Here is an 11881-nt window from a genome sequence, read left to right on the forward strand (position 1 = left end):
AATAAAGTATAATATTTCTATATTAATAAAACTATGTGTTTGTTACCAACAAAATAACAAATACTGTTGATCTACTTTAGAATTTAATTTATGTTGTATCAGTAAATACTCTGTTTTATATGGACCCCTCCTATTTTGGGATGAAGGAGATTCTAAAGATTATTAAAGTAAGCTTTAAAAATTAATTTTCTCACCACACATACGAAGGAAGAAAGCATCGGTGGTTCAGTGGTAGAATTCTTGCCCTCTGTTTGTTTAGACGATGCGATATGAAAGATAATACAAGCATATCTGTTTTTTCTCAGAAGAGGTAACTGGACTAAATGGACCAAAAGAACCTAACTGTGATGACCGAATTCATTCTTATTGGAGTCACAAGGCGCCCTGAACTGCAGCTGCCCCTTTTGGGGGTCTTCCTCCTCATCTACATGATCACAGTGATGGGAAACCTAGGCCTGATCATCCTGACCAAGGTGGACTCCCGCCTACATACTCCTATGTATTTTTTCATCAGACACCTGGCCGTCATTGATCTTGGTAATTCTACTGTCATTTGTCCCAAGATGCTGGTAACTTTTGTTGTGAATAAAAATACCATTTCTTATTATGAATGTGCCACACAGCTGGCTTTCTTCATTTTGTTCATTATCAGTGAACTTTTCATCTTGTCGGCCATGGCCTATGACCGCTATGTGGCCATCTGTAACCCTCTGCTCTACAATGTTATCATGTCCCCAAGACGTTGCCATGTGCTTGTGGGTATTCCATACATTTATAGTATCTTTCAGTCTCTGATGTTCACCATTAAGATTTTCACTTTGACCTTCTGTGGCTCTAATGTCATCAGTCATTTCTATTGTGATGATGTCCCCTTGATACCTATGCTCTGCTCAAATGCACAAGAGGTACAGTTGTTGATCATAATGTTTTCAGCATTTAATTTGATATCATCCCTCCTGGTTGTCCTGCTGTCCTACCTGCTGATTCTGATAGCCATATTTCGAATGCATTCTGCTGAGGGCAGGAGAAAAGCTTTCTCCACATGTGGTTCTCATCTGACAGTGGTGGTTGTGTTCTATGGGTCTCTACTGTTCATGTATGTGCAGCCCAAATCTGCTCATTCTTTTGATACTGACAAAATGGCCTCAGTGTTTTACACTTTAGTCATTCCTATGCTTAACCCCTTGATCTACAGCTTAAGGAATAAAGAAGTAAAAAGTGCCTTCTACAGGGCCATTAAGAATCCATGCAATCTTTGTATTTAGTATTCAATATGCAATACTGTTTTGAGGCAAATGTACTGGAAATTATCTCTAAAACATTTTCTTTGGCTGCAAAGCTAAGACTGATTATAAAGCAAAGACAAATGCTCTGTGCCCATTATATTCATTCAAATTAATTCTCATAATGTATATTTCAAGTTAAATGTCATTTCTTCCCCAAAACGGCAAGCTTCTATTCATTCCTTCCTTATGTGATTTTATAGAAACTCATATTTCCCTAATGAAAAGATTTGTCAGGCACCTCATCAGTAAACTGTGTGGTTGTTTCAATGTTGTTTTTGCTTTCATTAAGAAGGGAATGTTCTCAACCTTGCTTTCATGTCTTTTCTTAGACTAAATTAATACTAAAATAAGTAATCAAAACTGGAGACAAAGTGTTACCGGTGTTCCTGTTGACCCCATCAGTAATTAGCCTTCTGTGTCTCCTACTGTGATAATCATTTCTTATCTATGTGCTGCTCCAACATATGTGAAGTGTGCTAGGTAATTTTGATCAGTTATATAATTTGACATCCTTCCTTCTGAGAAAACTAGTCCTGCATGCTGGTTCTCACTACCCTATTCTTCATGCATAGACAGTAGTTAGAAAAGAAAAAAAAAATGAAAAGTGAATAGAGACGGGGAGAGAAAAGGAGGAAGGAGAAAAAATATTAAGGATGCCTGATGTGAAGGACTATTTATTAAAGGTAATAACTGATGGAGATTATGATGATTAAAAAAGAATTCTAAAACCAAGAGAACATATTGGCATGCTTTCTTAGTCTTATTTTCAATGTATTGGAGAATATTATATGTATAAAGAAGGAAGATCAATGTATAAAAAGGGCATATTACTCTAGAGTGAACAATTGTATTGCTCAACATCCACGTATTTTGTTAAAGGCAAAATGTGGATATTGTTACACTTCATTTGTAGAGGATGTATAAGGGATGGTAAGCTGAATTCTACTGAATGCATCGATATTATACTGAAGCAGTAAATACTTTTGCCATTAATTTCTTTTTGTTCACTAAAAGACTGTGGGAATAAATATTTATGATATTTCCAATTTTTATTCCTTTCAAACTAACAAAAAATCTTCCTATCTTCCATGTTGTCTTCATCTTCATTAGGTTAATGACAAAACACTTGTCAAGGGTCATAATTTACTCAAAACAAAAATGAAATAGTGTTTACTCTCTGTTTTTCCTTGGCACAGACAGAGTTCTAAGAAAAAATTCTGAATAGCTCAATAAGATGGCTGGTAAAACAAGAAAGTAAAGACATTTACCATAGTGCTGATGGTCCTTACCCCATCTTGATTTTGTTCTAGTCTCCACAAGTATGTGTGCCACTAATCCAGAGAAGTACAAACTTTAGTATATTATGCCTAAAGTGCATATTTTCTTCATTTTTTTGGAAACCTAATAGCATCTGACAGAGCTAGAATATATGTGCAATACCCAATACTGAACTAAAGCAGAAACCTTGTCAAAAATGCAGAATGATTACATATTTTGGAAAGAATCAAAACTGTTCAAGAAGTGACAACAATTTATGTCAGAAAAGCTACTATGGTAAAACAGGTAAACAGAATATTATTTATGTAATCATAAAATTACAGATTTCTAGGTGTTTTAATTTGGAGTGTTATTGAGTATAATGCAGTTTACATATTTTATATGATTTAATATGTACCTATACATATTTATGTATGATTTAAGACTGCACTGAACCAACATAAAGGTATATTAAAAAAATTAGGAGCTCCAAAAAATTGATCTCAGATAGAAGAAACACACACACCATTGCTTTGTCAATCCCAAATCATGGTGACCATGTGTGTGTCAGAATAGAACTGTCCTGCGTAAGGGTTCAATGGCTGATTCTTCAGAAGTAGATCCAAAGGTTTTTCTTTAAGTCATTCCTGGGTGGATTCCAAACTCCAAACTTTTGGTTAGCAGCTTGAGGTTGTGTGTGTGTATCCATATATATATATATATATATATATATATATATTTAAGTATGTATGTATGTACAGAGGAAACCCTAGTGGCATAATGGTTAAGTGCTACTGCTGCTAACCAAAGGGTCGGCAGTTCAAATCCATCAGGCGCTCCTTGGAAACTCTATGGGGTAGTTCTACTCTGTCCTATATAGTAGAGTGGGAATTGACTCGATGGCACTGGGTTTGGTTTTGTTGGGTTTTTTTAGTATAAACAGAGACGATGAACAAAAATGCAGTGGCTAATATAAACACCACATTGGCTTGATTTTTTTAACACAAACGTTCATTCAATATAAACTTATATATTTATTAAGTCAAACTCTAAAAATCTACTTCATCATGAAATGTATTTTTTCTGTATTTTGCAGTAAAAGTACAAATCTTAAAATTCTAAAACTCAAGAAATGGATAAATTGAAGAATTTGATGAACAGAGCATTAATAGACAACACATTGAAGAGCTGAAATGTGTGTTTATAATAATTATTTATTAAGGTGAAATTCACAACACCATCATTTAAAAGTGTTCAATTCAGTGGCTTTTATTACATTCACAATAATGTGTAACCATCAGGTTTATCTAGCACAAGATAATTTTTATCACTCCATAGATGTCCTCCTATAGATTAGGATACCTCTTCTGAACTTCTCTACCTCCACACAGCCCCTGACAACCATGAATCTGATTTTTGTCTCTATGGCTTTTCCTATTCTGCTATTGCATATGAATAGAAATGTTCAATATGTGATCTTCTGATTTTTTGCTTTTCTTACTTAACATTAGATTTTCCAGTTTCATCCACATCATAGCATGTATTGGTACTTCATTTTTTATGACGGAATGAATGAATATACCGTATTTTCTTTATTCATTTATCTGCTGATGGACGTTGAGTTGTTTCTACTTTTTTTTGCTATTGTGAATTTGCTTCTATGAACATTCATGTAAAATTTTTTGTTTGAACATGTTTTCAATTATTTTGGGTATATACTAGAAGAGGATTTGCTGCACCAAAAGGCAATTTTACATACTGCAACATTGGTTGTAGTATATATAACTAATGATAAGATACATAAGAAAAAACAAAGATGGTCTTAAGTGTGGTTCCTTGTTACTCTAATAATTCATAAATTGGGGATTACGGGTATCTCCCATTTTTGAAAGTTTGCTTCACACCACTTCACTTTTATGAAAGGCCTGCATTAGTACTTTTTTTCACTGCTGGAGGTCCTAGCTAGAGCAATAAGCCAAGAAAAAGAAATAAAGGACATCAAAATTGGTAAGGAAGAAGTAAAACTATCCCTATTGGCAGATGTCATAATACAGTACATAGAGAGCAGCCCTGGTGGCACAGTGGTTAAGCATTTGGCTGATAACCAAAATGTTGGCAGTTCAAACCTACCAGCTGCTCTTTGGAAGTCCTATGGGCCAGTTCTACTCTATTCTAGAGGATTGCTATAGGTTGGAATCAACTCGATGGCAATGTGATTGGTTTTTGGTTTTTTATACATAAAGAACCCAGAAGGCTCCACATTAAAACTACTGGAACTAATAGGAAGATTCAGCAGAGTAGCAGGATACAAGACATCCAAAAATCATTTGGATTCCTATACACCAATACAGAGAACTATGAAAATGAAATCAGAAAAACCATTTATAATATCCCTTAAAAACAAACAAAAAAACAACTTAGGAATAAATCTAACCAGGGACTTAAAATACCTATACAAAGAAAACTACAAAACCCTACTTGAAGAAACCAAAAGAGACCATCATAAACGGAAGAACACACCATGTTGATGAATCAGTAGGCTCAACATTGTGAAAATGTCAATTCTACCTGAAGCAATCTATCAATACAATTAAACCAGATCCAAATACCAACAGCATTATTTAATGAGATAGAAAAACTAATCATTAATTATATGGAATATAAAGAGGCCTCGGATAAGTAAAACACTATTGAAGAAGAAGAACAAAGTAGAAGGCCGTGAACTACCTGACCTCAGAACCTACTATATTGCTACAGTAGTCAACAAAACAGCCTGGTACTGGTACAACGACAAAGACTTGAACCAATGGAACAAAATCAAGAACCCCAATGTAAATTCATTCACCTATGGTTGCCTGACAGAATTACTGGGTTGAGGGATGCGGACCATGGTCTCAGAAGTCCAAGCTCAATTGGCACAATGTAGTTAATAAAGAAAACATTCTACATCCTACTTGGTTGAGGAGCATCTGCAGTCTTAAAATCTTCTGAGTGGCCATTTAAGATACTTCACTGGTCCCACCCTATCTGAAGCAAGTAAGAATGAATAAAACCAAAGACACAAGGGAAAGATTTGTCCAAAAGACTAATGGGCCACAACTCCCACAACCTCCACCAGACTGAGTCCAACACAGCTAGATTGTGCCCAGCTACCACCACCAACCTCTCCGACAAGGATCATAATAGAGGGTGTCCATGTGAGCTGGAGAAAAATGTAGAACAAAATTGAAACTCATAAAAAAGGACCAGAGTTACAAGTCTGACAGAGACTAGAGAAATCCTGAGAATATGTCCCCCGGCCACCCTTTTAACTTAGTACTGAGGTTGCTTCTGAGGTTCACCCTTCAGCCAAAGATTAGGCAGACCCATAAGAAAAAACAACAATACTCAATCATGTATAAGAGACTAAATGGGCACACCAGCCCAGGGGCAAGAAGGAAAGACAGGACGGGGCAGGAAAGCTGGACAAATGAAACACATTTGTCAAAACTCATCAATGTGTCAGTGTGTTTCATTGTACGTAATGTTTCCTCAATTCTTGTACATATGGAAGTCACCAAGGAAGGAGGCATGGATAAAATTTTATCAGAGACAAGATATATTCTCTTACAAGAAAATTTGACTCACTATGAGGTTCTACTGACCATTACCCAACTCTGGTGATATGACAGCTAAGGGACTCCTAAAGCTGGGGCAGCTATGTGGTAACACATTGCATTGCAATAATTCTTACGGGTTTGTCTTATGAAAGGGAAGGTAAATATATCCTTATTTAGAGGTGTGGGGCCGGAGAGGTAAAGTTTTAATTTCAAATCCGCTGGTTATTAATTATGTAATTTCAGGCAATTATACAGTTCAGCTGAGGTCACCTTCTTCTGCACATGAGATTCCCAGGCGCTTTATGGAACGTTTTGACTCATGGCAGCCCCCTGTGTGTCAGGGCAGGACTGCGCACTCCACGGTTTTCAATGGCTGACTTTTTAAAAACCAGAATGCTAGGCATTCCTTCTGAGGCTCCTTCGGATGGACTTGAACTTTCAACCTTCTTGGTTAGCAGCAGAGTGTGTTAAACACTTACACCACACAGTAAATACGGAAATAGCATGGGTTAAATTATGAGTTAAATGTTGGGTTTAACATATGTATGAGCCAATTCATATATATACAGCACAGTGCCTGGCACATATTTCTTTTGGTAATAAATTCAAAGAAAAATCCTAGGTCATGATGATAATGGTATTTACTATTTCATCATGACTTTGCAACTGTTGCAGTTTTACTGAGATTGAGCTGATATCCATTTTTTTTCCCATTGTGTCTATATTTCTTGACTGTGTAAATGAATGAATACATTTACATCATATGGATTCCGCGAGACTGTGTAGATGACTTATGTTTTGTTCTTTCATTGAATTACCCCTTCTTTTTTTTTTCTTTTCACCGGGGAATATGTAGGATATCTTGGATAATCAACAGGCACAACAAGGGAAATTTTTAAGTCCTTCAGATGTTTTGATCATAATCAGTGAAATGCATGCTAATTCTTTGGGGAATATGGCAAAGAGAAGGGAAATCATGAATTTATCCAACCAAAGAAAACAAGAGAATCATTTGAGGAAAACAAATCTGATTTCCTACTCAAGGTGAGTGGGTTCAAATTCTCTTTGATTCTGATTATCGTAGATTTCGGTCATTTACCATCACTCCTGACTCCTCAATGCAGGCACTATTATGGCCACGCGCAAATTACCCCTTCAGCTTCACCACAAACATTCATTTTCTCTTTTCTTAACTAGGATTCCATGGAGCTCTATGGTATTTTTAGGACATTAAATCCTATAAATTAAGAGTGTACCCCAGCTCTATTTGATTTATAGGGGCTGATATTGGCATTTGGTTACTGCAAGCGAAGAGCGAACTGGAAATACTTGAAAATTCAGCATCAATTTAATTTACTAAAATCTATTAGGATTAGATATACTTTGAGTACTTCATCAGGAAAGACCAAATGCTGGAAAAGGACATTGCATTTGGTCAAGTAGAGGGCCAACAAAAAGAAGGAACTCTCAATGGGATGGACTGACACAATAGTTCATACCAATAATGCACTCTAACATATTGACAATTATGAAGATGGAAAAGGAATGGATGTCATTTTGCTCTGTTATATATGAGGTCACCATAAGTCAGAACCAATTCGACAGCAACAAGCAACAATATGAAATTAAGGTTAGGATTGCCAGATATAATACAGAACTTTCAGGTACAACTGAATTTTGCAAAAATAAATAATTTTTTAAATTGTAATTATGCCTGAGACAATATTAAATAAATAAGTATTCTTTCAGTATATGAATGTCCAATGAAATATTTGTTAAAAAATGAATATTGTTAGTATAAGCATGCCCCATGCAACCTTTGATAAATTTTGAATAATTTTTACATAAGAATTTCCCATGAAAAACACACCATTTTTTGGTTATTAATGATGATGATATTGTTTGTTCTTTCTTTTCCCTACTAGTTTCTAAACTTGAAACTACAGTATTTTTTATGAGTTACGGAGTTATGAAGAACTCCCTGAACCTAAAGTAATTCCTACCTGATATTACCATGTCTGAGGACTGAAAAATAATTTATCTGCACACTTGTATATTCTTTTGGCTTTAGTGATGATCACTACTCAGAGATAAAAAAGTACATATTTCGATGTCTAAGACAAATTAGAGATATTCTTTTCCAAAAAGGTGAAATCTAGATGTCTTCAGACAGAGGTAGTAAATGACACTGAAGATGTTCATAGGTTCAATAAACATTAGAATAATTCTTACGGAACATTGAAAACTTAAAAGTCATAGGATGGGAAGTAGAATCTGAATTCCTTGCCTCAATCCAGCATTCTACAGCAAAATCCTATGATATCAGGCTTTGTGATACAGCAAATTTGAGGTAAGTTTTTAAAAGAACGTAGGTTTATAGTTCTTGTTCTGTGAGACAGGAAGGACCTGGAAAGAAGATTGGAGCTGAGGGAGAAAAAAAAACAGAATTTATCTAAAAAAAAGAAGGAACAGAGGTGACTCACCAATCTCCAGTATCATCCTGCCTCCCATTCTCCTGGTTCAGGCTTGCAAAATCAAACCAAAATTTGGCATATTTCTAGGATTTCTGCTATTTTCCTGAAAATTCAATCCAGCCTCGGGATCAAAAGTTATCCTTAGCAAACATCTGTCTGCACTCCAGCTCTGAACTTCAGCTGCTCCATACTGTAGACTTAGGCCTTGTCGGGGCCCCTGGAAGTTTCTAATAGTTGTGCAGACTAAGCATAGGCATTATATTGTGTAATAATAATTATATCCTGCATTTTATATCGCTGAATATTTGGAATACCATTTACTGTTCCAATTGAAAATCATGCTTACAGAGTCCTAGGTTTCCATTGATGGACAATGAATGCGAGAAGAGGTTAAGAGGGAAAACAAGTGGATACCTCTAAAGAGATTCATTTGTTCCAATCAGGTAGTTTCACTTTGACTCACTGAATTTCTTTGTAAAACTTCATGAAACAAAGGTACAGAAATTATCACAAAGATATTTGAAAATCATAGTCTTAAACTCTATAAATTCTGTTATAGACTTCCAGAAATAGACAGTTTGCAGTATATAATGTAATAAATTCCCAAATAAATGTAAATATTCTAAAAGCCTTATGGAACCCACCACTTCCGTAGTGTCATATTAGAGGAAATAGTGTATGTACAATTAAATAGTCAAAATCCCTGAATGTTGATATAAGCATAGAGTATAACAGGTATACATCCAGATCTTGTATGTTTTGAAACTTATACAAATTTGGGGGTTTTCATTAAAAAATGACACACAATTATAAATACAAATTGAAGCATGATTGTGAATATTTATTTGGAATAAAAAATAAATACATTTCAATTATAAAACTGACCTTGTTCAAAAAATTATAAAATCTATAAATATAAAAAGAGTTTATTAATTACATTCAAGGCACATCTCAGCATACCAGGTGCAAGGTGTGTTCTTAGAAAATTTTCCAGTAACAGAAAGATAGCCTTATTAAATGATACTTTCCATTGTTTTTGAACCATAAAACATATACCTACTAAGCCTCAAATGTAGTATCATTAACTCAGTTCCCATTTATCTGGGTCCAAGGGATACCTGTTGACACTCCATTGCAAATTGACATTAGGCGAAGTGCAGTTGACACTCCATTGCAGATTGACATTAGGCGAAGTGCAATAGAGCAGAAGTCAGAATGGGAAGAGACTATCTTCTAAATTGTGATTATGGTGGGCAAACTGTGGTTTCACAGTGGTTAAGTTCTCTGCTACTAAAAGGAAAGCTGGCAGATGGAATGCACGAGCTGCTCCACAGGGTGAGATGTGGCAGTCAGCTTCCATAAAAATTACAGCCTTGGAAACCCTATGAGGCAGTTCTCTTTTGTCCTATAGAGTCACTACGTGTTGTCTCTGTCACATTGTCTCTGCTTCTTTCTCTAAAACTATCAAAATCCCACATAAATTCTCAGACAAAAAATGCAGTGGACTAAAGGAAAAATTTGATGTAATTTTGTAGATAAAATAAAGTATAGTATTTCTATGTTAATATTACAGATTTTTGAAGTTAAAATAAACTTTGGGATCTCCTATATTGCAAAATAGGGGGATCCATATAAAATGCATTATTCATTGTCCACAAAGTAGACTAATTTCTGTTGACTTTCTTTAGAATTTAGTCTATGTTATATTAAAGTAATGTGTTACATATGGATCCCCCTATTTTGGGATGTGGAAACCCTGATGGTGTAGCGGTTATATGGGTTCAAACTCAAATCCACTAGGTGTTTCTTAGAAACTCTATGAGGCAGTTCTACTCTGACCTATATAGTCGCTATGAATCGGAATTGACTTGATGGCAACAGGTTTTTTTTTTGTGTGTGTGTGTGGGATATAGAAGTTTCTAAAGTTTACCTCAACTTCAAAATCAGATGAAAAGCCCTGGTGGCACAGTGGTTAAGTGCTTGGCTGCTAACAGAAAGATCAGTCACTCTGTAGGAGAAAGATGTGGCAACCTGTTTCAGTAAAGATTGTCCCCTTGGAAAACGTAAGAGGAAGTTCTATTCCACCCTATAGGGATTGTATGTGTCAGAAATGACTCAACAATGACACAAAACAATAACAATATGAAGGAAAAGGTCAGTGGTTATTCACTGGTAGTCTTCTGTATGGGAAACCTAGGTTAGATTTCTGGCAGATATAGTTCATGCACTACCAGCACTGGGTCTGTCACTAGCGGATTCTGCGTTGCTATGATGCTGGACAGGTTTCAACAGAGGTTCTAGACTAAGACAGGCTAGGAAAAAATGCATAGTGATCAACTTCTGACAATCAGCCAGTGAAAACCCTGTGGATCACAAGGGTCCAATCCAAAACAGATCATGGGGATGGTAGAAAAATGGGCTGTGTTTTGTTCCATTGTGCTTGTGGTCACTGTGAGTTGAGCATAACTTGATGACAGATAACAACAACAAAAAATATGAAGAAAAACTTCCATTGCTTCTGAAATATTATAACTTGTTTAGACAATACTACATGAAAGCTAATACCAAACCCTCTGTTTCTTCACAGAAAAGATAACTGGACCAAATGGGCCAACAGAATCTAACAGTACTGACTGAATTCATTCTAATGGGAGTCACAAGGCACCCTGAGTTGCAGTACCAGCTTTTTGGGGTGTTTCTCCTCATCTACATGATCACAGTGGTGGGCAACCTGGGTGTGATCATCTTGACCAAGATGGACTCCCGCCTACACACACCTATGTATTTTTTCATCAGACACTTGGCCTTTATTGATCTTGGTAATTCTATTGTCATTTGTCCCAAGATGTTAGTAAATTTTGTTGTGGATAAAAACACCATTTCCTATTATGCATGTGCCACACAGATGGCTTTCTTCATTTTGGTCATTATCAGTGAACTTTTTATCCTTTCGGCCATGGCCTATGACCGCTATGTGACTATCTGTAACCCTCTGCTCTACAATGTTATCATGTCCCAAAGACTTTGCCATGTGCTGGTGGGCATTCCATATCTCTACAGTGCCTTTCAGTCTGTGACGTTAACCATTAAGACTTTTACATCCAGCTTCTGTGGCTCTAATGTCATCAGTCATTTCTACTGTGATGATGTTCCCTTGTTATCTATGCTTTGCTCAAATTCACAAGAAATAGAATTGATGCTCCTAATATTTTCAGCATTTAATTTGATATCCTCCCTACTGGTTGTCCTGCTGTCCTACCTGCTG

At 35.9% G+C, this 11881-nt stretch overlaps 1 protein-coding gene across 1 annotated transcript; it reads left to right on the forward strand.

Moving 5' to 3' along the window:
• The first annotated feature begins 323 nt into the window (after window positions 1-323).
• Window positions 324-1265, forward strand: LOC126080247 (olfactory receptor 8K5-like). The gene has a single exon (XM_049891509.1). The coding sequence runs from the start codon at window positions 324-326 to the stop codon at window positions 1263-1265; it is 942 nt and encodes a 313-aa protein (XP_049747466.1).
• The last annotated feature ends 10616 nt before the right edge of the window (window positions 1266-11881 follow it).

The sequence above is a fragment of the Elephas maximus genome, chromosome 7, assembly GCF_024166365.1.
Source record: "Elephas maximus indicus isolate mEleMax1 chromosome 7, mEleMax1 primary haplotype, whole genome shotgun sequence".
NCBI lineage: Eukaryota > Metazoa > Chordata > Mammalia > Proboscidea > Elephantidae > Elephas > Elephas maximus.

Bases quoted from the DNA above. Each gene is read 5' to 3' on its own strand.
- LOC126080247 (XM_049891509.1), top strand. From the start codon at position 324: ATGGACCAAAAGAACCTAACTGTGATGACCGAATTCATTCTTATTGGA.